Source organism: Equus caballus, chromosome 7, assembly GCF_041296265.1.
Source record: "Equus caballus isolate H_3958 breed thoroughbred chromosome 7, TB-T2T, whole genome shotgun sequence".
NCBI lineage: Eukaryota > Metazoa > Chordata > Mammalia > Perissodactyla > Equidae > Equus > Equus caballus.
In genome coordinates, this window is record NC_091690.1 from 19,804,201 (window position 1) to 19,831,846 (window position 27,646).

Here is a 27,646-nt window from a genome sequence, read left to right on the forward strand (position 1 = left end):
CTCTTGTCCATGCCATCTGGCCACCCCAGGGTCTTGGGTGGGGATGGGGAGTCTTAGGCTTGTTGGGGCAACCATGATTCCCAGGCTGAGCTGCTTGTTGTGGCTGGGTCCCTCTTTCTGTTGCTGCCTGATCACTCTGATATCCCCCAGTGGGGGAGGGGAGTCTCAGACCTAGCAGGAAAGAACTTTCCCCTGGCCACTTGCTAGTGGGGCACTCATCTATCCCTCTTGCTGGTGGTGCCTGGCTTACCCAACAGTGTCAGATGGACCCCACTTGATCACAAGGAATGAGCATACCGGAGCTGCCTTCTGTTGCTAGGCTGGGAAAGGACAGGCCTGGGTCACCTTCTTCTATTGGTTATGGGATGTAAGATGCTCTGTTACTGTGTTGTTTCTCCAGACCTCTGAATCAGTTCTCCTTCCTTTTACTACTTTTTAGGGCTCTCCTTTGGTTGTCTTTTGCATTATTTTGAGGATTTATAGTGATACTTAGTGGGGAGGAGCAGGGAGAGCACAAGTCTATGCCATTTTGTCTGGACTGAATTTTCAGCCCCATTATTTTTACACTTATCATAGTTTTCTGAATTATTTCTGATACTGAATGATTTTCTTAAGTTGGAGATATCTAGCTGAGACATAATAACTTAGTAAAATTTGGATTGGTCCTCACATATATAACTTGTGTCTGCTTTATTATGAAAGTATTACTATCATCCCTGTTTTAAGGTGAAAGGGTAAGAAAAAGGGCCCGATGTCAGAATGAGGTTCTAGCTGAATGCACCCACCACACAGGGATACTGTGAGCATTAAATAAATACAGATAATGCTTTGATCACCAGTGCATGCAGTCAACAAGTGACCAATAAATGTTACTCTTCCCTTTCTTCTACACAGCCCAATTTTTCCCTTAGTTGTTTAAAGTCTTTGCGGACAAAACAATCTGTCTTTTTTCACCTTGTATTCCTAGGGTTTAGAACAGTACCTGGTAAGAAAGGTAAAACTGCCTGAATAGCATTTATATCATTTGTAATACCTCCAATCTCCGCCAGCCTTGTGCTTTCCCTCTTCAATTTTCTTTGACCTCCTTGTGATTCAGTTTCTTGCTTGAATTAGCTCATCCATGGCTTTCCTCCCTCTCTATTCATTTGCTGTGCCTTCATGCAATAGCTTCTCTGTGTTTATGTATTTTGATGACTCTCTGCTTCTCAGTCATCCCATTCTTGGGTAAAGATATAAAGTGTTTATTTTTCTCCTGAACATTTAAGGCAGTAACAATCAGAGCCCCTGTGACCTGTCAAAGAAGGAGTATTTCTTTATAGCATCCATTTTAATTGCTCAGAGTAATGGGCCGACCTCACAAATACAAGCTTTTAGGCAATTTATTCACTCCTCATAGCTGATAAAGAAGCTGCAAGGAGGAGTTCTAAATTTAATTCTGTAATTAAATCTAATTTAGATTCCACACTATAATCTAAAATCAAACCTAGATGAAAACAATTAGCATTTAAATCTTAATGTCTCCCAAGCCTGCATCTTATATTGCCATGTAATATCACACTCCAGAAAACACCTTTACTTTGCCTTAACAAATTAAATAGGTTAGAAAAACAGTTTGAACTACTGAAAAAAGTATCTGCACTTTGGCCCTGCACGATGAGAACACACACTGTACAAATTAAGGAACAATATACATCTAATACCATCCTCTGCGTATATTTCTTTGAGACTTCAAAACAAAATTTTCCAAATTACATTCCAGAGCCTTCTGCCAATTCTACCACACGTCTGACATTATGCAGAACTGAAGCTCAAGGAGTTAACTGTATTTTAAAGAAACCCAAAAACCAAAAACCAATATAAATGAAGGATTTATACTCACAGGCGACTCAGAAACAGAGTGGGACTCACACTTGGGGTAGACAGCACAGAACTCAAGAGTCCTCTTCCTTTCAGCAGGGAATTTAGCTTATGAGATATACTCATAACCAGAATAGATATTGAAGAAAGTTAACATTTTACTCAATTTTATTATTCACTTTTTTCTTTGTATTGAAATAAGTTTACAAAGACTTCCTCTCAAGTCATTAAAACATGACCAGGTAGGAAAAGATCAGTTAAACACTTATTACCATAATTTGGATGAAGATACATAATATTCTTAGAGTTTCTTTTCAGCAGACAAAATATACCATTGGTTCAAGGATACATTAGATCCTTTCAATTCAATGTCATGCCATGAAAAGTAGAAAAACACCATGTGAGATAATTTATTGAATCCAATGTTTCTGGTAGATTAAGACTCTTGTTTTTAAAAGCAAAATTATCTTTGTATTTCTGTAAGATTTAGGGAGAAATTAACATCAGTGCAAGTGTGCATTGTCCAAATCTAATAAGTGACATTTCTCACGGGGGTCTTGCAGTCTTCTCTACTATGTCAGAGAAAAGCATTTTTTCTGGACTAAGTATATATTTTTTAATCTCTTTGCAATGGTGGTTAAACCTCAATGAACTTTGAGAAGGCAAAGAGGCAGCAGTCATGAGAAAGCAGTAATATTTAATAAGTTTATATGACCTGAGAAGTACTGATGTCTTGCTGTATGTCTGGGGTCAACTGGGTACTCTGGTCAGAATGGTTCAAATTTAAATAAGAAAATCTTATACAATCAAACTGAGTTTATGGTTCTTTTGATATGAGAATATAGACTATATCTGATTCTAGGAGCACAATGAAAACATAATGCCTAAGAAAATGAAGACTTGTGTCTATAGCATGACTTGTTTGGGAAATGATGAGAAAAATATAAAAGAAAAAAACCCTCTTTTTCTAGAAAGACTGACTGTGGTCTATGACTAAAAGCTCAAAGTTTCAATTCAACATTAATTACCTTTTATGAAATTTCCAATGTGAAGCAGAAATTGGGCTCCTTAACTAAAACAATTCTACAAAGGGCAATATTGCTCTGGTGGGAGGATTAACTCTGCAGAATGGTATTTTATTTAATAGACAGCATGGACTTCATACATATCCACTATCAGTGCCTTGAAAACCAAACAACTTTAAAAGTTAGCAGCAGTTTCTGCAAGTACAAAAATACACATTTATTACATAACATATGGTAGTAAAATTTGTCAAGATATATTATACAAACTCAAAGCATTTTAGATAAAGCATCAGTCTAATATATTATAGATTGACCGAGTATGATAAAATGACATGTAGTCTATCTTCAAATCATACAATATAATACTTTACAGCAATATTAACAAACTATTCACATTAAGTATTACAGGAGTATCTAAGGGAATACAGAGAGTAGGAATGGTTATTGAAGAACCTCAGTATCTATTTCCTTCTATGCTTCAAACTGGGTGGATGATTTTCCACCCACCAATATTAAAGAAAAAAGGCTAGAACTATTATTTTGTTAAGTAGAAAAGCAACTTCTTTCAGAAAGACACTCCAAGCCTAAGAGCTTCATTCACATCTTACAGTTCTGACAGTAGTATGCCCTAAGGGTAGGGGGAATCCCTGTTGCCTTTATATATTATACCACAAAAGATGCATATGGATACTTAGGAGTCTAAATACAGGAGTGGTTGGTTATGAGGTGCAATCTACTTCACATCTGTGACTGAGATGGCCAGTGTCATGAAGGAGCTCTTTGGACACAGAGTTCTAAAGGTTAATTATAATGCTTAGGGCAAACAGGGTCATGTCCCCTAGAGGTAGGTAGCACCTATAGCTAATACTGAAAGGACTTCTTCTATCCTACAGAAAACATTATTATTTTTTCTATAACTTAAAAATGCAACCTTTAGGACAACAGGGAAAGAACATTTGACGTGAAAGTTTCCTGGTGTTTAAAAAAAAACAAATTAGGAATAAGCTAGTTTGTGGGAGAAAGGTCCTTTTGATGGTGGACTAAAGAGACCAAATAGGTTCTAGGCAATTTCTCATAAGCAAGTAGTTAAAATGAGGGAAGATGCACATCCATTCCTGATGTTATCCCTTCAGACTAGCTGGCAAGCCCTAATAATCCAAGGAGATAATCAAGAGACGTACTAGTGTAACTTTAAGGCAAGAGAGAAGAGAAATGTCCACGGATATGAAATAAACCAATGGGGTATTAACCATCTGTAAACCATGAATCACTTGGGACAAACGTACGTAAAAATTCCCGGAGGTAAGACAATCCAAAGCCAATGACTGAAAAGAAGGCCTGACAGCCACTTTGGCAGGTGTTCTATTCTGTGACTCTTTATAACCTGCCAACTTCTAAATTGCTCTCTCAACTGCCAAAAGAAAATCAAAAAAGGGATGACTTACCAGGAATTTTTTCTGGCTGACTGATCTAAGGGCAGGGCTGCAGAAAAACATTTCAGCAAAGAGGAGCCATGCTTGATCACGTGTTGGCAAGAGCATTTGTGTCATAGAGAAAGGACTATTGCTGCAGCCTTTCCCTCTACACCAACACAGGGAATGCTGTCAGGAGATCACCTTCTAATAGGAAAGGTTGTGTTTCTGAAGAATGTTCCTAGCACAGGCACCTTTGGAAAGGACACTGAAATGAGCAACCATTTCCTTCTTTCTCCTCACAGCTCTGTTTCCTGGAGGCTTTGCAGAACAATGCAACACTAAAGGAGAACAAATAAACGAACGTAACCAACAAAGAAACTATGACATCATGGTACCCACGGCTCTTGAATCATCCTAGTTTTCTCCAGTCTAGCAGCATCAATGGGTTGGTTCCTGGAAGGATCCTGTGAGGGCATGTGACTGCAAGACATCACAGAAATGGCCACTGGCTGGGATTCAGGGAAACGTTTCACATGATTTCCTTCATTCCTGGACCTGCTTTTCTTCTTGATGCTTTGCTTAGGGGAATTTTTCTTGTCTACTTATTAAAAACATTCCATGGAATGTGGATGGTTTCTCTGCACCCTTCCTCTCTCTCCACAGTCCTTGTTCCTCACTTATGACATCCTGGCCTTCTCAGGATACTAATCTCACATAAGGCTTGCTTCCTCTATGGAAGATGTTTCCTCTAGCCCTGTGCTAGTATCTCTAAAAACACATGACAGGACCAGTCTCACGCTCTAATAAGGAAAAAATAGGGAAAAGCCTCCTTAGGTGACGAAAGTTTGTAGTCTAACCTTTTTGCCAAATAGTCTCAATAAAGAGAATTCTTTTGTTGTCCTAAGTATTAGCGATGATTACCCTTATGCTACCCATCCCAAGCATTTTATACAAAGGGGTCATAATAATTATTGTCTTTATGTCATTATTAGCCCAGTTTCTGTTCTTGTAGACATCAGATTCTTATTGTGATTAAATGTCTTTGGTTAAATGTCTGTCCCCAACATCGCAAACCACTGTAGGCCCTGAATCTGGGCTGGTCACATCATCCACAGTCAAAGAGCTGGGTGAGGATTGTTCACAAGGCCGAGCACCAGGAGAGCACTGCCCACTTATCTCTCCTTCCTCGTGTGACTGTGTACAAAGCTTGAGTCTGTCTTCCACTAGGGTGAATGGAGAGCAACAGTGTTTCTCTGAGTCCTGGCTGGGTTGAGAATTATACCGCTGGGCTGTTTGCACAGCTCCAAGTCCTTTAGCTGCCCTTAGGGGCACGTCTTTCTGTCTCTCTTGCAGTGAGTTGGCTTCTGGAACACCAGAAGCATGTGGAGGTACCTCCATGGGTCCTTGTAGAGATCCTGTTTTCTTTTCCTCTGGTCTGTATGCCTTTGCCTTCTTTTTCAGGGACCAGTTTTTCAAACTGGCCACACCATTTCTCAACCATGTGCTGGGGTGAAGAGTTACAGAATGCATTTGTGAATGCCACTCTACACTGTCCTTTTTTGTATAAGCCAGGTGGCTGCTGGCCTGCCCTGATGAAGGACCAGGCATTCCAGAAATGAGGCTGGAACTGCTAAAGTCAGAAGAAAGCTCTTCCTGTTTTCTTTGAGCTTGAAAAGTGCAATCTATGGGAGACGAAGTTTCAGTGGGTGTAAACACAGAGTGTTCTGAAATCTGAGAAAAAGCACTGTCCTGGGAGCTCACTGACGAGCCAGATGGGGAAGTGCCCGGGGAGGACAAGCTGGAATAGCTAGTCCTCGGGCAGATGTTTAATCTCGGGGGTAAAATCTTCTCAGTGTTTTGGTTTGTGGCACTACTTTTGCCTACCTCAATCCCCATGACCAAACTCTGATTAATAAGCTTTTGCCCCTCCATTTGCAAAGACTTGTGCCGCTTAAGATAATCTTCCTCTCCATGCAAGAGACTGGATTCATAGCTGGTTTTATGTTGTTTCTTTGAATAAAACCCCCTGAGATACGTCAGTTTGTAGTGCTGGTCATCAATGCTGGGCTCTGAGCAGCGCCGGTGCCTCCTTGAACTCTTGAGAGCATCTGCTGTGTGTGGCGGGGAGTAGCCAGATGCATCTGCTTCAAAGGGCTGGCTCCTGGGATGATCATGTGAGGACATGTGACTACAGGATGCCACAGAAATGGCCACTGGCTTGGATTTAGGGAAAAGTTTCACATGATTTCCTTCATTACCAGATATGCCTTTCTTCTTAACATTTTTATTAGTGGCATTTTTCTTGATATCAGTGCCTGTGACTAAACTCTTTTTAAAACATGTCTTACCCTCCTCCTGGAGGGGTTGATTCTGCTTCAGATATTCCTCGTCCTTTTGTGAGAGAATTGCATCACAGCTGGACTTGCGCAGCTTCTTCTGATAAAACTCCCTGAGATAGGAAAGCTTTGAATCTAGATAGTCAATGCTGGGCTCCGAGCAGCGCCGGTGTCGCCTCAGGCTTTTCGGAGCATCTGCTGCAGCTGTGGACAGGTAGCTGGGTGTGCTCATGGCAGATGGGGCCCTGGCATGATCCTGCAGTCGGCCCTTTGTGTACATTACTGTAATGTTCACTGGCTTGGATTCAAGAGGCCGTTCCATTTGAACGTCTTCATCTTTAGAATGGTCTAAATCAAAGTCACTGAGGGTTAAAAGGCCTTCTACCTCAGGCTGGTCGAGGTCATAATCACTGAGGGTTAACACAGAGTCCATGCTTCTGCTACCTTGACCAAGTTTCTTTACCAAGTCACTACAAGGAGCATCAACATCCTCATTTAGCTCATTTTCCAAGCTGTCATAGGAAGAGTCATTCAGTTGGAAGCAAGAGATATCTGTCAAAAAAATCAAACCATGGTTAACATTTCTACCTGCTACAAATACACGTTGCCTTGAAGACAGCAACTATGGTGCTTAGTTTAATCCTCTTTTCATGTAGATTGCTCAAATTCCTACTTTCACGAAAGAAAGGATCTTTCACAATCTTCCCAATTAGTACAGAATAAAAAAAAATTGTTGGTGTATAGTAGATTTATCTCAGTTCCTGAAGAAATGGGCTTTCCTTAAGGAAGATTTCCTCAAAGTTATGAGGACATGTCATAATACCAAGAAATGGCAAAGAGTATAAAGGAATTATTGCCAGGTGTACCAAGGTTCTGAATAAGACTCTACCTTTAACATGGATTGCAGGCAGGTACACATAATTAACTCTAGTCTCAGGGAAACCATTTTCTAACCCCTATCAATTTTTCTTTGACAAAATTCTTTAATACTCATTACTTTATTTAATCTTTATGACAATCATATAGGTTAGACATTATGGCTATCCATACTTATAGATGAAGATACTGATGTTCAGTGGCATAGAATAACTGGCCAACGATAACATAACTAGTAATTGGTGGTACAGGAATTACATATTCTGGAAGGTTGAATGTCTTCAAATCTCTCCAATGATGCTAGTTGTTTGCAAACTATTTTGTAGTGCACTAGAATTAGGTGTCTCAGGGACCACTAAGAGGAAGGAAAGGAAGAGAAAGACCAGGCCTGCCTCTACTGCCTCTCTGGGTCTTCTATTCTAGTTTCAACCACAGCAGTTCTATTATATATATATTTGGGTTTCTTGTAAAGTTTTATTTAAAAAAAAGTTAAAGCCATCATCTGTATTATATTGCCACTAACAACTTCTTGAAGTCTGAGATCTCATCTTATCCCTTTCATAATCCCCACAGTGTTAACATACCCTCACCTATTAACAGGCCTTCTAAGGAAGGAGCAGAAGCCCTAGGCCAACTGACTCAGGTCAGAGGCTCCCTCCATCTGAGCTGCTGGAGGCTCCAGGACAACCACTGTCCCAGCATCTTCAGACATGTGTCTATTTCTCACAAAAACCAATCCAATTAGTCACAATACCTGAGGCATTCTCTCTAGCATCACATCTTACTGAAACCTCTCCCAAGAGGGAAGTGATTTCTTCTCCAAATATTCTACAGCAATTTTCAATCAGAAATTGTATAAGCAGAGAAACCTGTACAAAAAAGGAGAAAAATGAAGTGCTACTTTTCATATAGCATGCCTATAAATCAAGTTTCATATATGAGTCCTGATTTTAACCAAAAAATACAAAACAATCCTGAGGAAAATTCATGTCTGCTTTAAAAGCATATAAAACAGTTTCCCCTAAAAAACTATGATGCTTTCAAGAGTAGCTTGGGTATAGGAATTAGTTATAATTGGTGGAATCAAGTTATTATTTGTGGCCTTAGCTTAAATGCTAACATTTTTATACCAATGGCTCTGTCTTTAAAATTAGGGTAATTTTTAAGTATTTAAGAAAACGTCTTTCAGAATTAATATCCCAAATTTTACGTTCAAAATGGGGACTCAGTCCCCCAGGGTATAAAAATTAAAACTTCATTACCTTTTTTGTAAATTCATTTTCTAGTTCTGGGCTGGAGGAAGTAGGAGGCCAAAGAATGCTTGGAGCGATACACACGGCTAAATTAAAGGCAGTCATCTGATTGGATGAGGACTGTTGCTCAATGTTGTGTAATACCCCAAAAAGATACCTTAGGAGAACAACATTGGCTCTCGGAAGCTGGTCTAATAGCCTAAAGACAGAAAAACGCACTCTTTAAGCAAGACATTTCATAAAAAACTTGTATAGATAGGCAACCCTCGCTTTGCATGGGGTTTCCCATGCAAAGTAAGAACACAGTTCAGATAGGCAAGTTTCAGTTAACGTGGCAAAGTGAGGCCTGCCTGTACATTAAGAGAGTAAATGAGCACTGGGGATTTAGTTATGTATTTATTTGTACACTGTCTCCACAACCCCGTGAAAATGGGAAAGATGCAGAAAAATGGTTCTTAAAAAAACGCTGCCTGAAATATTTCCCTGAAACTAGTATAGTGTGTTTTAACTTAGGCAAATCCTATAACATTTCAGAATATTCTCAACCAAAACCTCCAAAAAGCTTTCTCATGAAATTAAACAATTACATTTAAAGTGCTCCTTTGTTTCCAGGGAGCAACACAGGAATTCTGCGCCTTGGTGAGAACCCACACCTTAGCTATTAAGACTTTCAGGTCCATTCCGAGAGCTCACGCTCTGCTCCACCAGCTTCCAAGGTCAATTTTGTCCCAAATCTCTATCTCACTGGCATCACTTTCACATATAAGTCAAGCTTATAACAGCATATTTCCTCCTGTTCCTATTTTTTCATTAAGGGAGTTTTAAATTCCCATTCCCTGAAAACGATTTTTACTACCATCCAGATTTTTACTACCACACCAACAACAGAACTATGTCGATATTCATGGTTGTCACTTTTTTCAACAAGAATCTGCAACCTGGGGTAGAAAATGAGCGAGTCTGATGCCTGTTGCACAAATAGCAGAGGCACTTCTTCAGTACAATGGACTGACAATGAGTATAGTTTCTAGGGACAAATTGTGAAAGATATTGAAGTGGACCAAAAGATCATTGAGATATTCAATGGAAAGCAAGGCATTGTCTAGGATACTCTTTTGAGTGATTGATTCTTTGGGGACTCTAAGCCTTTGAGCTATTTCACAACTCTGTAAGTAGTACAGAACTAATAGCAGTGTACCTAACACTTGTCTATCGACTTGAAAATTCCGTCTGGTGGAGAGACCAGTGATTTATCTGCCCCACCTCACCCAAGCAGAAAAAGCTATTTTGCATCTATTTGCATCATTTCAGTATTTCTGGTTCAGCTGGCTAAGTCGTGGTACTTTGAAATCCCCTTTGAACTGGTTGTAACAGCTTATTAGTTCTCTCACTGATTAATGATTTAAATAAAATCTTTCACAAGTGTTCATTTTATATTTGTACGAGAGTCATAATTTTATCTTTTTTTTAAATCATTGTTCAACAGTTTGTAGGATATAAAGTTTTAAACAATTAGCAACAAAGTATAGAATGTGATGTTCACTATGTCTCAATGGTTTCCACCAAACCATAATGAAAGCAGAGATAGTATTTTGTTACGTGGCTTTGACTTTGGGTGTCTTTAACAGTTGTACCATGTTCTTCTACTGCTAAAGATGTGTATCAATAGCAGCGTGTAGACAATACTTCATATTTGAAAGTTGTTCGAGAAAAAACTGTACTAAACAAGCACATGCAAAATAAATGATACTGGGATTCCTGGGTTTTCACAGAACTGGAAGTATTGCTTTTTGTTAATGGACACTTCTTTCCTATTCTCTTGTAATGCAAGACATACTGAGAATAGGGGTGGTGAGTTCTGCCAGCAACATTCCTACGCATGAGTACAGACAATGCCTTCTTTGTGATCCGACTGAGACTTTGCAAGTCCCTCTTTCCTTGACACTTCTCAAGGAGGCAAGTGCCTCTCTGCAGTGCTCCCACAATACCCTCCTCCATACATCTCTTTCATAGTACTGACCATACTGCATTGTAATTGTATTCTTGATTTCTCTATCTGCTTTACCAGACTGTGAGCTCCCTGAGGGGAGGAAATTTTCTCTGTATGAATTTAGTTGCTGAATGAAATATATAAGGACTTGTCTGGTTAGTTAAATATTTACCAAAATTAAGATCATAAATTGTAGTTTGGGTCTACAGTATTAGCCCCAATTAGTATTACTTGTCTAGTGGGTTTTGGCTCCTACCAGATTCAGATATACAGAAGGTATACAATGGTCAAGTATTCCATGTTAATAATATTAGGGAGAAAACAATAATAACAATGATAGCAGCTAGCAAAAATCTATTTTTAAACTAGTCCCCATGGATATGACTTTGACAGTCATCATTACTTTAATAGATAAGTTTATAAAATGTGTTTTTTAAAAGTATTTTTGAGACATGATCAAATTAGAATAATTACCTTTGAATTGTATTTATTTTCTCTTCATCATTTCCTTGATCCATGACACAGACCCAATGATCATAGAGATCTGATGAAAAAATACTTCCTGGAATATTTCGTAGAAAATCCTTATATAGAGGGAAAAATAAATATTTTAAATTATTATTCTCATGCTAAATATGTATTGGAGAAATTAGAAAGAAAACACTTTGTTGAAAAGTTCAGTTAAGTGCTGTCTTCTGTGGAATACACGGAACTCTGTGCCAACTCTCCATTGATGTGCACACATAGAAACACATGCTTTGACTTTTTTCGAACAAAAACCAGAGGGATAACTGGAGTTTAGACTATAGTGATAAAGATAAAGGACAACCTATTTGGACTGAAACCTCCTGTTTGTGTCCATTTTAGCAAATTAGTACAACATGACAGAATTTGGCAGTAAACCATCCTAAATCCTTTCTTTTCTCCCTCTCAAATCATTGCTCAAAGAAATGCACAAAGATACCTGCGAGGTTCATGATGTGGTAATCAGTCATTTAGTCATTCTATACATATTCACGTATCTCTGCCAGGCACAGTTTGAGGTGCTAGGGATAGAGCAGTGAATAAAACAAAACCCCTGTATTTTAGAATTTTATATTCCAGGAGCACTGGTTCACAGTTCCATCCAGAGGTACTAAGAGTTTCTCTCTGTGTTCCCCACATAAGGGTTCACATATATGTGTGGGGGGGAAGCATTCCAGGCAATGGCTGGGCTACGGGAGATTAGGGCCACACTCCCTCCCATGCCTGCAGTACACTAAATAACGTGTCTCTAGTACATTATCCTTTCTGGCCTTTGAGACCCTATTCTGCTGAGACCAGTGGTGGGGCTGGGTGTGGTGAAACCAGACTACGACACAAGTAGGTTATGACCAATGGTGTTTGTTGTTTAACTTTTGTTTACAAAAAGCTTAAAAATAAACCACATGTAGTCATGGTCCAAAGTTCATTTCTGTTCTAGGCCTACTCTCTCTGTCGCTTTTGGCATGCTGTTAATTAAGAAGGCCAAGGGCGCAAAGTCTGATCTCCACCTCAGTAAACTTCAAGCAGAGAGAACTCAATTTCAGGTCTAAGCACTCTATCCTTGGTTGGCTATCCTCTTGCAAGTTCTTGCTTACAACATGGAGATAGGTAAAAGTCTGCACCTGAGCAATTTTAACTCTTGCTGGAAAACCAAATCAGCAAAAACCATGTGTCTTACAAAAGGCAAAACACAACTTGTTACTTTATGTCATTTTATATTACTAATATGAAAGCTATGGTACCTAACTGTCAGCTGATCAGGTGTGTATCTCCCCTACCAGCTTATGAGGTCCTCCAGCGCAGGCATAGTCCCTCATCTCCTTCTCTGTACACCTCAGTGCTAAGCACAGGCCCAGACACAGTAGAGGTCATTACTGAATTGTTGCTATTTGTCATATGGCCAAATATTAATGAGGGACAAGGGAAGGCCAACTAACTATAATAGAGATTCTAAGATAATTTTCAAAACCTTTCGGGAGTCATGTCACCTGTTATTATACAAGTTTTTTTTAGAGTGATTAACAAGTAGGAAGATGATTGATTCAAAGTCTTTCTCTGTCCTATTATATCTTCCAGTAGAAATGTACCTGGATACTTGTGATTCAGATGTGTCATCACAAAAGTTACCTCTTTTTGGGTAAAGCTATTGAATTTTCATAATTTCAAACTAATTTTAGGTGCTGCACCTACTTTAAAAGTCAGATTTAGAAGAGGAAAAATTTGTTATTTCAAAGTGGAGCAGTGACAATAGCTCTCTTTTCAAATCTCAGTGGAAAACATACTTAGGATCTGTCTTGAAGAAAAACATCATTAAATCTTAAACCTACACTTGAAAGATAATAACTCGTAACATCTCAATGAACCCTCCACAGCTGGAATAACAAGTTACGAAATACAACCACCATCATGGCTGAGAAAGGATGTGAGAGCTGGTTCTGAATTACAATCACCAACTCACAGAACTCAATGGAGTCTCCTCCCCTCCAAAGCCAGAGCCCAGGTCATCAGCAGAACTCCCAAACTAATCTGAGATGAGATTCCTGCAGGATTAAAAAGGAACTTTTCCGCAAAGGTCTGATGGATCAAAGTGATAGTGTCTCGAGCAATTTTCTTTCAATTATAATTTGAAGAGTTAAGCTTATATTTAAGCAACACCAGCTTAAGTAAAAAGTTAAAGGAAAACTTAAGCACTACTTCCAAACAGTCTTCAAAACAAGAAACAAAACAGAACAAAAGCTCAAAAACTTTTGGCATGAAGTATCTCCTTTCATGCAACCACTTGGAAGAAATGAGAGAAAAACAGTTCTATGATTCTAAAACTTCAATCGCTTGGAACCCATTTAACCAGACTTTTCAATCATTTGAATCATTTTTTGTCTTTTGCTTATTTTTGTACAAGTGCTACTTCTGCAATCTGAAATACAATTTAACTCTTCTAGAACCAAAGTTATCTGTAACAGCCTCAATAATTTAGCACAAAATTTTAAGTGTGGTGCTGTGAAGAATAGGATAGTAAGGAAAATTGTCTAAAATACAGGCTTTAATGTCTTAAATTAAGAGATGCGAGAAAGTCTAATTATATGATTAAAAAAAAAGAAAAATTCAGGGGCTAGCACCATGGCCAAGTGGTTAAGTTCATGCACTCTGCTTCGGCAGCCCAGGGTTTCACCAGTTCGGATCCTGGGTGCGGACAAGGCACCACTCATCAGGCCATGCTGAGGTAGCATCCCACAGAGCACAACCAGAAGGACATACAACTAGAACATACAACTATGTACTGGGGAGCTTTGGGGAGAAGAATAAAAAAAAAGAGAAGATTGGCAACAGATGTTAGCTCAGGTGCCAATCTTTAAAAAAAAAATCTATAAAAAAAAAGAAAAATTCATTGTGCATATATATCCCTGGCATATACAACTGGCTAAGCACACCATACATGTCTTTATTGTATTCCAGGATTGCAGAGTAATTACAAACCCTGTGCAAAATACATTAGATGACCTTACCTTCAGCTCTCTAGTGCTTTTGAGTGGAACTTTATTGCAAAAGTCTACAGGAGGGGTAGAACAGACATGGCCCATTTACCAAGAAACCTCTGACTGTACACAAAGTCATGCAGTAAGATTCTGTAAGCAGTCGACCATCCCGCAGGAGCAGGGGTATGCAAGACTCTTCTTCACCATGTTTTCCTCAATTTGGTTTTTATGCTCCAGGCCGTGGGAAGCAGGCTGGGGCATTGTCTCTACCCCTGGCTCTGGCGCATTCCAACCCTGCTGGGAGATGGGAGCCTGAGGCTGGTCTGCAGAAGCTACTGCTGGGGTCAAAAGCTATGCTAAAAGCTGGTTTTGACTCTTGGTCTCTGAAAAATGTGAGGCATTTTCAAGAATGTGGAGGGGAAAACATTTTAGAAGAGTTCTAACTCAACTATGGATGTGACTTAAGTAACCATGAGGTGGAGGGTAAGAACCATAAAGGAGGCCAAATGTGGTAAGGGTTTCACAAAAGAAGGCCCAGATGCTGGAGACAGTCCTACTTCATTTTTACTTTAAGAAGGCATTAGGGGGCAGGGGAAGGCATGTTGATTGTAGAAATGAATGGAATGTTCAGTGGTCTCAGTGAGCAATTTCTTATTTCAGTTGTTAGGCTAATGTTTGTTTATTATGGTAAATTTCTATTTCAAAGTTTAATAAAAGTTCATTTTTTAAACTTTTAATTGAGATTAGATAGCTTACAACCTTGTGCAACTTCAGTTGTACATTATTGTCTGGCAGTCGTGTTGTAGGTGCACCACTTCACCCTATGTGCCCACCCTCCACCTCCTCTTTCCCCTGGTAGCCACTAATCTGTTCTCTTTGTCTACACGTTTAACTTCCACATATGAGTGGAGTCATACAGAGATTGTTTTTCTCTATCTGGCTTATTTCACTTAACATAATACCCTCAAGGTTCATCCATGTTGTTGTGAATGGGACAATTTTATCCTTTATAAAAGTTCATTTTTGAAAATTCTGTCTTTATTAGGAAGGCAGTGAGACTGTGAGGAAGTCATCATAATCAGGATGCTTGGTTTGGCAAACATGCCGTGTGTTTTGATTATTTTTAATTTTTATTTATTTGCATGGGGTGGCACAAGTGAAGATGAGCAGAGTGGTATGGGATGAAAAATTTAAAGAAGCATATCTGACATGCCATATCATTGGCAGTGGCTTTTAAAGGTCAATGTCGACTTTTTTTTTTAGCACTTTTTAAATTCTAAATCTATTATGATTCTTTGCAGATGGGAATAATATTGTAATGAAAGAAACCAGTTGTCTTTCTCCAGAGCTACAACCATAGGTGGACGAAGGGAGAACTTTCCATACCTTTAAGACAGACGCTATCACAAAAATAGATTCACAGTCTAGGTGTACTTCAACTCCAGAATTCAGTTTCTCTTTCAGCTCTCTGCAGGATTTCACATTGGCTGATTGTCTGAAGATGCCTTTTGTGAGGGGTCCTTTCTGATTGAGAAAGCAAAGCATATCCTATGGGGAAGCAAAGAAAAAAACCAAAATGGCACTTCACACACAGAAGCAAGGAGATACATACTTGCCCTCCCGGGCTGCCAGAGGCTGGGGTGTCCTGGGGAAAAGCACTGAGGGGCTGGGGCTGGATGGACTGCCAGAAGGACTGAGGTCAGTTCATATTTTTGTATCTCTAAATCTCTTTTCTCCCATTTATTCTTGTTATAGTCAACATTTAAAACATTTTGCTTTAAACACTTGTTTTAATGAGATTGTCTTTTGTTCAAGGAACCAACAGCCACTTTAAAATCAAATTTCTCCGACTGCTTCAAGGTCTCTGTGAATTTGTCTCTCTCCTGCTTCACTACCCTTTTCCCATCTTCTCTAATATGGACTCTTTTCCCCAAATATGGAAATATTCTTGCCAAGCTCATTCTCTACTTGCTTGTCTTTCTTTTTATGCGCCTTCATACTTCATTCTACTTCCTGTATTTACGTCCTTCTTTTAAAATTAGGCTCAAAAATCATCTCCTCCAGGAAGCTTTCTCCATTCCATTCCATTCTGAGCAATCTCTTTTTGCTTTCTTTCTAGCTGTATGTCCTCTGCTTGCAGTGTAGGAAGAAAATGGGCATTGGAGACAAGCAACCCAAGGGTTTGAAACCTAGTTATGGCACATACTTACTGTGTGACCTTTGGCAAACGCGAGGCTTTTTTTTAATTTGGAAAGTAGGGATGATGATGATGATGATGATGACGACAGTAACCACCCCCTAAATCTGTTGTGAAGATAAGCAATAAAGTGGCTAGACTAGTGTCTGGCACTTACAGATGCACAACACAGCATAAAATGCCATACGTCTAATATAGGAATTAAAGGATATTGAATACTCAATAAATGTTGCTTAACAGTGATCATTTAATATATCAATTGGAGACAATACAAACTCAATGGCTTTCATCTGACCCATTCTATAATACGAAAGATAACTAAATGCCAGAGGATGTATATTTATGCTTAAACACTTGAAATACAAATAAAACACACCTAAGATCTTTAAAAAGCATAAGATTGAGGAGTCTCTGCTGTTAAAGTGACTAAAGGACACTTTCAGACAATGCAGAGTTCAAGAAAGAGTGCGAGAAAAATGTGGGGGACAGTGTGGATTCTAATGTGCATTCTCTATTGAGCAAGCTTCTGTAGCTCTGTCTTAAAACCAGTAGACTAGATGATTTCTTTCTACTCATCTTCCATGTGATTCTGCAATAGCTTAATCAGATTTATTCTTTGAAGCAGAAATAACAAAGATTCGGTGCTGACCCGGTGGCACAGTGGTTAAGTTTGCTCACTCTGCTTTGGTGGTCCAGGGTTCCTGGGTTCAGATCCCGGGTGCAGACCTACACACCACTCATCAAGCCATGCTGTGGTGGTGTCCCATATACAAAATAGAGGAAGACTGGCACAGATGATAGCTCAGGGACAATCTTCCTCAAACAAAAAGACGAAGATTGGCAATGGATGTTAGCTCAGGGCCAATCTTCCTCACAAGAAAAAAAAAACAATAAAGATTCTCAGCCAAAGCCATGGGTGTCTGTAATTTTTCCATTTTGGGATACATTTACCTCCTAGAGTGCTCTTTTCCTGTTAGTATTATAGGTCAAAAAGAGACTTACCAAGACAGGTTTGGGCAGGTTGTCGTTCTCACAAATATGTGGCAGAGAAACTCCAAAGAGCTGTCCTGACATAGGAGATGTTGGTGACACGGGCAAGTTATCCAGGTGAATGCTAGAACCCCGCCAAAAGGCCCAGTTTATGATAGATCTTCTCCTTTTAAATGTCTTCTGACCTGAATCTAAGGAAAGAGGGAGATTATTAGAAAAACTAGTTTAATTCACTTAACCTTATTTCTACAGTTTCCATTTTGTAGTATGTCCATTACTATGGCTTAAAGAGAAAAATGCTCACAGATGCCCTTGTTACTGATAAGGTTATTGTCCATGTATTTCAGGGACATCACTTGTCTGTTTACTTGAGTTTGGCATTGAATTTTCAAAGGTGAGGAAAGCCTCCCTTCCTGGACTGCAACAACTTAAAGCAAAAAGTGTTTCATACCAACACATGTATTGTCCCAATTTAAAGATGAGACTAGGCGTACAAAACAGCTGACGATTAAGTCAGAGCACAATTACATAGTGAGAAAAAGAAAGGAAGAAGAAGGAGAAGAGGGAAGGAGAGGGAGAAGGGAAAGAGAGAAGGAAGAAGAGGAGGAAGAAAAAGAAGGGGAGGAGGAGGAAGAGGAGGAGGAGGCAGAGGAGTTGTCTTTATTAAGATGTTCTCTAGAAAGGAAGAATGCTTTATCACCTGCTGTCCCGTTCTACTCCTGAGAACAGAGACAGGAAGCTAATATTGTACATTTTCTCCTTTCTTTCCAACTGCAAAGATTTTTATGTATCTTTTTAGTTCCTGATTTTAAAAAGCACGTTTAAGGCAGCATGGATGGATGCAAACACGAGTGAGACCTGCCCCTGCCATGGTGAAGTTTATAAATCTAACGGGGAACGAGACCAGTGGCGATGGGGAAAAAAGCAAGTATGTTAATAAATAACACGTCATAAGGGAGGAACAAAGTGCCAAAGGCCTTGAGAAGAAAGAAAGCACATCCACCCAGACGGAGGGAAGGAGTGATTCTGGAGGTGCCTGCATTGGATTTGGATTTTGAATGAACAAGATTTCAACAGGAAGAGCATCTAGCATCGTGCCTCGCACCTAGTAAGTACTCAACAAATCATTCTTGAACAAGAATTGAACTGAGGAGAGACTTAGGTAGGAAAAGAGCATGAACAAAATAGGAAGAAGTAAGAAAGGTTAACAGTGGCTCATGATTTTATGATCTCATAGTGCTAAAACATTTTTGATGTGATTTGTGATCTGTGTCTCCTTTTAACATGATGGATTTGCTAATTAAAAAGACAGCTCTTTAGGGTTTTACTTTTAAAAGTGGCTGAGTAGCTCCTTTTGAACCTCTCCGCCCACACTCCCGACACACACACAAATAACAACTACAAAATCTGGACAAAAAAGCAAAAAAAGCCTATCTGAAGGCACTAAAGAGTGACCAAAAGAAAGTAAATACTGGAGGTAAAGTCTGACACTTGCACGAAAGGAATAGCATGGCACTGGGTAAATTTCCCATTCTTGCAGCTTTTAGCCTAAGGACAGGCCCAGGGTGGTAGAGTCACTAAAATTTGGAGAGAAAACTTCACTCTTACTGGCTTAAAGAAGGAGAGAATAGAGATGGAGATATCCACAGTAGCTAGAAAGTGAGTCAGGGGCAGTTCCAGAAAGAAGAAAACCAAACAGGGGGAGGCCCAAATATTGTGCATAAATTCTGCCCACATCTCTGGTTTATCCCTGAAGCATGCAGGTTCAAAACAGCTTGCAGACAAGGCTGACAGCACCAAGATGGAGGAGCCATAACCCTCAGGTGGCGCCCACACAGGGTTTGACTCTATTCCTCCAGCGAGAGCGCTTGGGAACAAGTCATTAAACTCTGGCTGTGTGGCACTGCTTCTTTTGACACCCAATCAATCTACCAGAGATGATGTTTAGCTATCCAACATCCCCTGATGATGGAATGCTGACGGAGATGGTCTTTTCAGGGCTGATATGGTCAGCAGTGTCAAAGGTTAATTTCAAAGAAGTATTTTATATTGTTTGGCTGTAATGTACCTTAGCTTTTTATTTCTTCAGAATAACCAAGTGAAACCAAATACTAAAAGAGCCACATTGTGGGAGGATAAACAAATAAGTAACATTTTAACAAATGGCCTTCAGACTGTCATCTACCCTTGGCTTCCTTACGATACAGTAAGGGCAGCATCCATATTCATACACAGGTGTAAAGGTCTTTGCCTCTGGAGTCAGGAGCCCAGTCAGACTCCTGGTCTAGACACTTACTTGGTAAATTACTTAATCTCTTGCCCCAACTTTAACATGAGAATGATGTTACCTACTCCTCACAGGCAGTGGGAGGATTAAGCAGGATAATGTGTGAGAAGCACTACTTTGCCCAGGGCATGGGTCACAGTGGTCTTGGATCTTGACTGAAACTGCCAAGACACCAATCTCCTCCCCACAAAGAGGACCTCCTCCCCACACCCACTCTCCATGTGGTGGAACAGCCTTCGGGAACTATGCAGACAGAAAGGAATACCAGATTCTGTTTATCAAAGCAACTTCTTCCCACCCTGACATTTCCAACCTCCGCCATTTTAAAAAACAGCAAAGGAAACTAAACCCATTCTTATATCCAGGAGGGGGTTCCTGTACACCTAGCAATGTCAATCCATGCAAAAGTTTGTTTAATATGTGTGGCTGTATATAAGCTGAGTAGCTGTATTCAGTCTAGTTTCCTCACCTTTAACCTGGTTTCATTATTTCTAAAATTATCAGATTTATTTGATGTTTTAGCTTTCGCACACTTCTTAGGAAGAATGCTCTATCATAAAGTTATATACGCAGCTATCCTCTGAGTGTAGACAGAGGATAAAGTAGAACTTGAGTCCTGTACTTTATCATAAATGCTTTCAGCTGCAGCCATGCCTTTTGTCATGTACAACGTTCAAGTTTAGAGTTCATGTTCCCTCTGGGACTGAGAAAAAAAATTTCATTAAAGTTTACTTTCTTGCAGAGCTTTTAATGCATAGCTCTTTCTTTCTAAATGTCAAAGGCTGATGAAAAAGCATGCTATTGGAATAAAAAATATAAGGGTCATGTAAATGTAGAGCAAACTAAATTCATGTAAATCTAGCTCTCCTAAACAATCCTGGCAAGATTCAAGCTAGTGTTTCTTCATGGTTAAATTAGGGAACTGCATATGAAAAATTACAATTCTTAAAAGTTTGTGTTTATAGAGTGATAATCACAACAACAACAAAAACCTTGATTAGAAATTCTATTCTGGCCATATAACTCCCCAGATTAAGAATACCGTTTTTTTCCCCCAGTGTAGAAAATACACCTGGGAGAATACTGGAACGATAGGGCAAACAGGTAGAAGAAAAAGTTGTGTCCCATATTTTACCATCTACCCTAAAATGTTCAGTCCAGTTCCAGTTAGCCCTGGGTCTGAAGCAGATGTGGAAAGTGAGCCTGCTATGGTTGTAGAACTGGGAATTCGGTTCAGGCTAGAATCCCAAGAGCTACTTCAGAGTATTCCCAGAAAGATCCCACTTCAGCTCCAGAACTCTTGTGCTCCACTCAAGTTTTCCATACTTCCTAGGTGTGACTAAGCCATTCAGTCTTTCATTTAACTTCTGCTCTGTTCTAAACACTGGACCAAGCCCTGCTATGAATTCCCAGGCCTTAAGCAGCTCATAGTCTAGAGAGACATGTAACAAATCATTATAATGTAATCCTTACGTGTTACACTAGAGATATTCATGAAGTGCTCTGGAGACACAGAGAAGGGGTCGACTACCCACCTGAGGGAATAAAGATTTCCTAGAAGTGACATTTGAGTTGGCTCTTGAGGTCAGATCTTCAATGTCTATATCCTGAGCCCCCAATTAACACCAGAGCTGTCTCAATGGATACCAGTCATTGCAAGGCTGAGTCAGTGATCTAAGTCTCAGGGATGGCCTTTGAGAGATGTCTTGCTACTCTGTTTTCAGTGGAAGACTATTTACTAGATCTTCCCCACACTAAGGCAGGAATTTGAAAAAGAGATCGTGGATGACTATGTTCACCTAAGGTTATTTCAGTTAGCTGAGATATTTTCCTTAAGCTAACTAGAGAAAGCTCCCTTAGAAAAGAAGATGTGAGATTTATCTTTATTCTAGTTGTGGCTTATTTTATTCAGATGGTTTAAACATATAATGTTAATTGTTCTCAGCCAATACTCTATCAGAAGTTATCTTCCTCTTTTATCCTCTTGTTAGCCTCAGAAACAAGATATGATTTTCCACATAAGAGACCGTACAAAATATCTACTTCTTAGGACTAAGCAATTTAAGTATTTATGAGTTCTGTGGATTTTTTTGAGGAAGATTGATGCTGAGCTAACATCTGTGCCAATCTTCCTCTATTTTGTATATGGGATGCCACCACAGCATGACTTGATAAGTGGTGTGTAGGTCGGTGCCCAGGATCCAAAACAGCAAATCCTGGGCTGCTGAAGCAGAGCGTGTGAACTTAACCACTATGCCACTGGGTCAGCCCCTAATGTTGGGCTTTCAACACAGTGAAATATGGATGACTTTATTATTGAATTAAACGGCAAAGTATTGTGCTAACTGTGCAATGACATAACTGCTGTGGTAAAAGAATACAATATATGTCAACATTACCAGAATGAGGACTCATCACAATATTCCCAACCCACAGGAAAGCAATGATTAGAAAGTTTCAGAATATTTAGAATGAAATATTTCAGCACTGCAGAATTTCTTCACAAAAATAAAAAATGAAAGTGAGGTTGCACCAAAATAAGTTTCTGAGTGGCTCATTTGTTGGCCACAGAAGGAAAGCCATTTACCAAGGACAAGTGGATTAGATCTTGTGTGCTTGCAGTAGACAAAGAAATGTGTACAGAGAAACTAGATTTAAGATGATTAGCCTTTTGGTGAGCATAGCTGCTTCAATAGTTGAGGACATTAGAAATAGTATGAATTGTGAACTAAAAAACAGGACAAATGATTTTGAATGACTTTCCTTGGTTCTCTATTATAGTCAACAGAAGTTACCAAGACTGCTCAGCTGTTTATTTGGGAAGTCAATGATTTGTTTGAAATGACTGAAGAATTAGCCTTGAATAGTCTACGTGGAACAACTACAGGTGAGAATGTTTTCAAAGAAGTTGAGAAAGCAGTAATTTTGTACAACCTGAAGTGGAATCTGCTAAAAATGTATCTGATGGTGGTAAAAACGTGTGGAGCAGAGAAAGGTACAATCTGATGAGTTTATAAACTTTGTGAAAATGTAAAGTGTTCAATGCCTATGGCATCATTCATCAGCGGTGCTGTGTGGAGAATCTTTGAATCTATCAGGTGTTACTGGATCAGCAGTGTCAACAGTGAACTTCATTCAGCCTCGTGGACTTAAGCACTGTCAGTTCTATGATTTTTTGTCAGAAACAGAAGCCAAATAGCCTGACCTGTGTTACCACACAGCAGTTCAAAGGCTCCGCAATGGTTAAGTTTACAGTGATATCTGAACTTAGGACTGAGATTGAAATTTTTATGAATGGGAAGAATTGCCCTCAACCGCTATTACTGAATACTGAATGACTTTGGATATTAGGGATGGCTGCAGATTTGATGATGTTTCTTAACGAATTTAACTTAAATGACAAGGAATAACACTGCTTATATACAAAACTTTTGAAAGGTTCATTTTGAAAACAACAGACATTTAATCACTAGTAATGTCAAGCTGCTTTATGCACTTCTCGTGCTGTCAAAAGCTACAAGAAGTAAGATTTCCATCCCTATACAACTTGATAGCAGATATATTTTCCGAGTTCAAACTACAGTTCCAGCAGTATTTTACCGACCACCACGCAAGTGGTGAAGGAAGTTTCCACATCTCAAAGTCCATTTAACTGTGCAATTGAGGAGCTTCCAGCTAACCTTCAATTGGAAACGATTAATCTGCAATAAAATGACATGCTAAAAGGAAAATATCAAGAGAAGAATCTAATAATATTCCACAAATGCTTTCAAAGAGAGGGATATATGCAATTAAAATTATATGCTTGTAGAATGATAGTATTTGGCAGTATCTATCTGTGTGAAAACATATTTTCAAACGTAAAGTATATAAAGTAAATAAATATATAAAGTATATAAAATCTCACTATAGATCAGAAGATTTTGCAATCAGTTTTGATGATTGGAACACTAACTTTGAATCCCAATTAAGTGAAATGTTATCCCCGCGAAAGAACTCAATTCTTTCAACTAGTAGATCTGCATTAGATAAAATTGCAGTCAATTATTATTATATATTGAAAGTCACCAATAAAAAAATTCACGGAAATTTTTCTCTTTTTTTTATATAAGTACCTACAGAATAGCCTTGATTTTGTCTCTTAGCCTGCAAATTTTACTATCTGACTCTTTATGGAAAAAGTTTGCTGATCCTTGATGTAAATCAGTGGTTTCCAAAGCACCTGTTCATCAAAATCTTTTGTATTAAAAAAAACACAGAACTGGTGCACTTGTAATCTTTTTAGTTGCACAGCTGATTCTGATGCCCAGCCAGGGTAGCACCATCGGTCTATAGTTACTCCACCCCTGATCCCATTTACCGTGAACCATCTGCAGCTGCAACCACTATTATCCTATCTTCCAATAGGGAGAAACAGAGGATTAATAAGCAGAGATGCCTACAATTTAATTAACCAAGTCACTGGCAAAATTGAATAAAATCTTCAGGATTCTTGAGCCTGATAATTGGTCAAATTAATTAAAATAAAACTGACAAGGGACCCAGAGAAATAGTTTTGAGTAACATGGGTATGAAGGTAAAAAAGTAAAGTATTATTCTCCTCAGCTTTATAAAGGCAACATTCCCTTTGTATCTTTAATGAGAAGTAACAACGGACCTATTAATAAATTCATTCATTCAAAAATATTTATTGAGTACTTATTTATATATGTCTGGCACTGTTCCAGGTGCTGGAATATAGCAGTGAACAAAACAGACCAAAATCTCTGCCTTCATGGAGCTTGCATTTCATGGATGGAAAACCATGACATCTCTATAACACCCCTTAAAATGGCCCAAAGACGTGAGTGAATAGCCTTAGAGTCTCGAAACTCAATTGACCATTATAGGCGAGAAGAAGACCGGTACAAATGTAAGGTAGGTTTTCACAGCGGGTGTTGGCAAGGTGAGGGAGTCCCTGGCTGATGACTTCAATAAAGTATAAAGTTTGGGCTAGGTCATCAACAGAAAGCGACAGAGTTGGATGTGCATGGGTGTGGGATGCATAAAAACTGTTCACTGGGTTCACTGGGTTCCCTGGTTGGTTCAAATTGACAAAGGCAGCTACAGACATTCAGCATCAATTTTTTACTATCCCATTCACACTTTTGGTATCCATTTTCTTCTATTTCTTATACAATCTTACTTTCAGACTGATGGCTTATAGCTCAAACTTGGGTTAGGGTAAATTGTGGTCATCCTATGTTAAATATCACTTTTATCATTTTAGAGCTTTTATTATGGGATGAGTAAGAGATGGCTACGTGCAGAGGGAATTCAGACAGATTAACGGACTAAGGAGAGATTTGTATAGAAATCATCTTAGCCTTCACATACTTATCAGTACCAGAATCCAGGTAGGACATCACAGTCTCCTGACACCCATCACTGACAACCTCCTTTTTATAATGTGACCATTTAGGGGGAACACACAGTGCAATGTATTACTGTACAAAGAAGGCATTGAAGCACCTGCAGCATTGCTTGATGCCTTTGACTCTGCACTGGGCATAAGGTTAAAGGGGAAAGAATAGTGAAGAAAGAAGGCACAGACTACTCCTACCAGCTGCTGATTATAGTCAGGCATGCCCATTGCTGATTCATAAAACCATCTTCTAAAACTCCATCTTTCCTCTCAAAACACTTAGCAAATTCAAAAGAAAAAAAAATACCTCATCTGGTTGGAAGGTTGAATCTTTGCTTCTGTACTAACTTTGTTTTCAGGAATGAAAACTTTTGCTAAAAAGAGGCTCTGTGAAGGAGAAGCAACTCACCACTCAGTTGCTGGGCCGCAGCCAGGCGGCTGGGCTTCAGGATGAACTGGCACTGCATTGCTCGGGGCAGCTGTTCCATGAGGAAGGGCTCTTGGAAGTTGGAAGGGGCGGTGGAGTCCTTTGATCCCTGTGTCAGGAGCGCAGTGTCTCGAAGATGGCTCATTTTAATTCCATAGGGATATTCATGCCCTACACAGAGAAGAATCCAAATGTAGACTTTAGGCTGACTGGTCCTCTGAGTATGTGTGCTACATGCTGGAATGTACTGCAGTGTGCTCCTGGGAGTTTTGGTATAAAGAATCCTTTTGCTGACTGAATGATCACCACACACCCTCTCACAGTTGAAAACTACTGCATAATGCAGGTGGTCCTACGAAAGTAGTTTTAAGTGGAGGGGGGCGGGGAAGCAAAGAGAAAAAAAAATCTTTAAAGAATCTCTTTTTTGGAACGCACAGATTAGTTTGTGAGTTGCATAATGTTGACTCTTCTTATGTTCACATCTAAGAATATTTAAAGGTATTCTAGTTCCTCCTTTGACACTGTATCTGTAAATCTTCAGCAAATCCTTGAGTGCGCTCAGCCTTAAATCCATGATTTAAAATATTTATCCTACATATCACACAATATTATAAGGATCAAATAAGAAAACCTTAGTAGTTAATATTATTTGTTATTTAAGTAATAAGGGCAAAGAAGCATATGTTTCAAGCATCACTATTATTGTTATTTAACATAAGATGTCTGTTTGGAAAAGACATTTCATTACTTCTTCTTTTTTTTTTTTTTCCTGGGGAAGATTCACCCTGAGCTAACATCTATTGCCAATCTTTCTCTCCTTTTTTTTGTACGTGGGCCACCACCACAGCAGGGCCACTGACAGACAAATGGCATAGGTCCACGCCGGGAACCAAACCAGGACTGCTTAAGTGGAGCGCACTGAACTTAACCACTACACCACCAGGGCTGGCCCATCATTACTTTTTGTTAGTTATATGCTTAGAGTTACTCAAGAGCATCAGGACTGGTTTGTTTGACTTATGCTTCCCTTCCACTGCCGCTCTCTGAGGTTGGTGTCTTTAGGTAATAATCAGAAACAAGATTAAAAAAGGAACTTGCAAACTAGGAAAACTAAACCCTGGATATCTGACTGCAATACAGTGTTTTGCTCTTTAGTACTCTAAGTAATTACATTTTCTTAATTTAATCCTCAAGTTCCATTGTGTTGTAGGTTTATCTGTTTTTTAAGTACACAGTAAGTTCTCTTCTATTCCTGATTTATCACTGAATGTAACTCAGTGAATTCTTCCTTTTCCTTTCCAACTGGCATAGGTGTACAATGTCAATGTTTCATTAATATCAAGTACTATAGCCGCTTCCAGGGACTAAAGCGAAAAAAAAAAAAAAAAGACTCCTATGACAGCAATAAAACAAAGTCAGTTTATCAAAATAGACAGCAGCTAATCTATAACTGAAGTTTGCAAGGCAAATTAAAATATGCAATGGAGAATTGCTGCTAAATAGCAATCATGTCCCATGTCTCGTGGTTTTTTAGTGAGAGTTAGCAATGAAGCTCGAAGCTGTTCTAAGCCTGAAAGCTACCATCTATATAGTTTTAATTAAATTAATACATTTTGTTCAAATAATTTTTAATTATTTATTTGATTTTTAATCACAACCTTAATTGTTGCTCACTGACTTTTACAAAAATGACAATATTAAAAAAGAAACTGGAAATGCAGTGAATTTTGTCCTCAGCTATTTGCATGATGGCTTGCTTTATTTTAAGTCTGAGAACATACATTTCATAGAAAAGTTTGGTTTTAGATTATTCCAATCAATTGAAATATCCTGAATTACACAGTAGTGACCCACTGTGTAATGAAAGGATTACATAAGATAAAGCATATATGGTATGCTTTGCACAACATCTGGCAGACAGCAAGCATTTAAAAATTATTAGCAGAAATCATCATCGTCATCACCCTCATTACTGTCATCATCTCAAGGTCTGCTACAGATACTGTCCCTTATTTTAACTGCTCTAGTTCTGTTTACCACAGTGAATGACCTTACTGATCAAGAAATATTTTTTAGCTAAATGATTTAAGTA

General features: G+C 39.0%; 1 protein-coding gene and 2 long non-coding RNA genes across 7 annotated transcripts in view; 2 read left to right on the forward strand and 1 right to left on the reverse strand.

Moving 5' to 3' along the window:
* Positions 1-6,336, forward strand: part of LOC138924971 (uncharacterized) — a 45,593-nt gene extending 39,257 nt beyond the window's left edge. The window contains exon 2 of the long non-coding RNA XR_011440459.1: positions 4,600-6,336. This is a non-coding gene — a long non-coding RNA (uncharacterized lncRNA). The remainder of the gene's footprint in view (positions 1-4,599) is intronic.
* The window catches only part of ARHGAP20 (Rho GTPase activating protein 20), a 117,780-nt gene continuing 92,141 nt past the window's right edge, over positions 2,008-27,646 (reverse strand). For all 5 annotated transcript variants that reach the window (XM_070272756.1, XM_001499897.6, XM_023644766.2 and 2 more), the window contains 7 exons: positions 25,537-25,725; positions 17,449-17,627; positions 15,636-15,797; positions 11,227-11,336; positions 8,772-8,961; positions 8,264-8,378; positions 2,008-7,185 (listed from right to left, as the gene is read on the reverse strand). In XM_070272756.1, coding sequence (XP_070128857.1) covers positions 5,330-7,185; positions 8,264-8,378; positions 8,772-8,961; positions 11,227-11,336; positions 15,636-15,797; positions 17,449-17,627; positions 25,537-25,725 — 2,801 coding nt within the window. In that variant the 3' untranslated portion in view covers positions 2,008-5,329. The remainder of the gene's footprint in view (positions 7,186-8,263; positions 8,379-8,771; positions 8,962-11,226; positions 11,337-15,635; positions 15,798-17,448; positions 17,628-25,536; positions 25,726-27,646) is intronic.
* On the forward strand, positions 18,142-27,238 carry LOC106783361 (uncharacterized). Its single transcript, XR_011440458.1, has 4 exons — positions 18,142-18,544; positions 22,505-22,610; positions 24,451-24,640; positions 25,487-27,238. It is a non-coding gene; the product is annotated as an uncharacterized lncRNA (long non-coding RNA).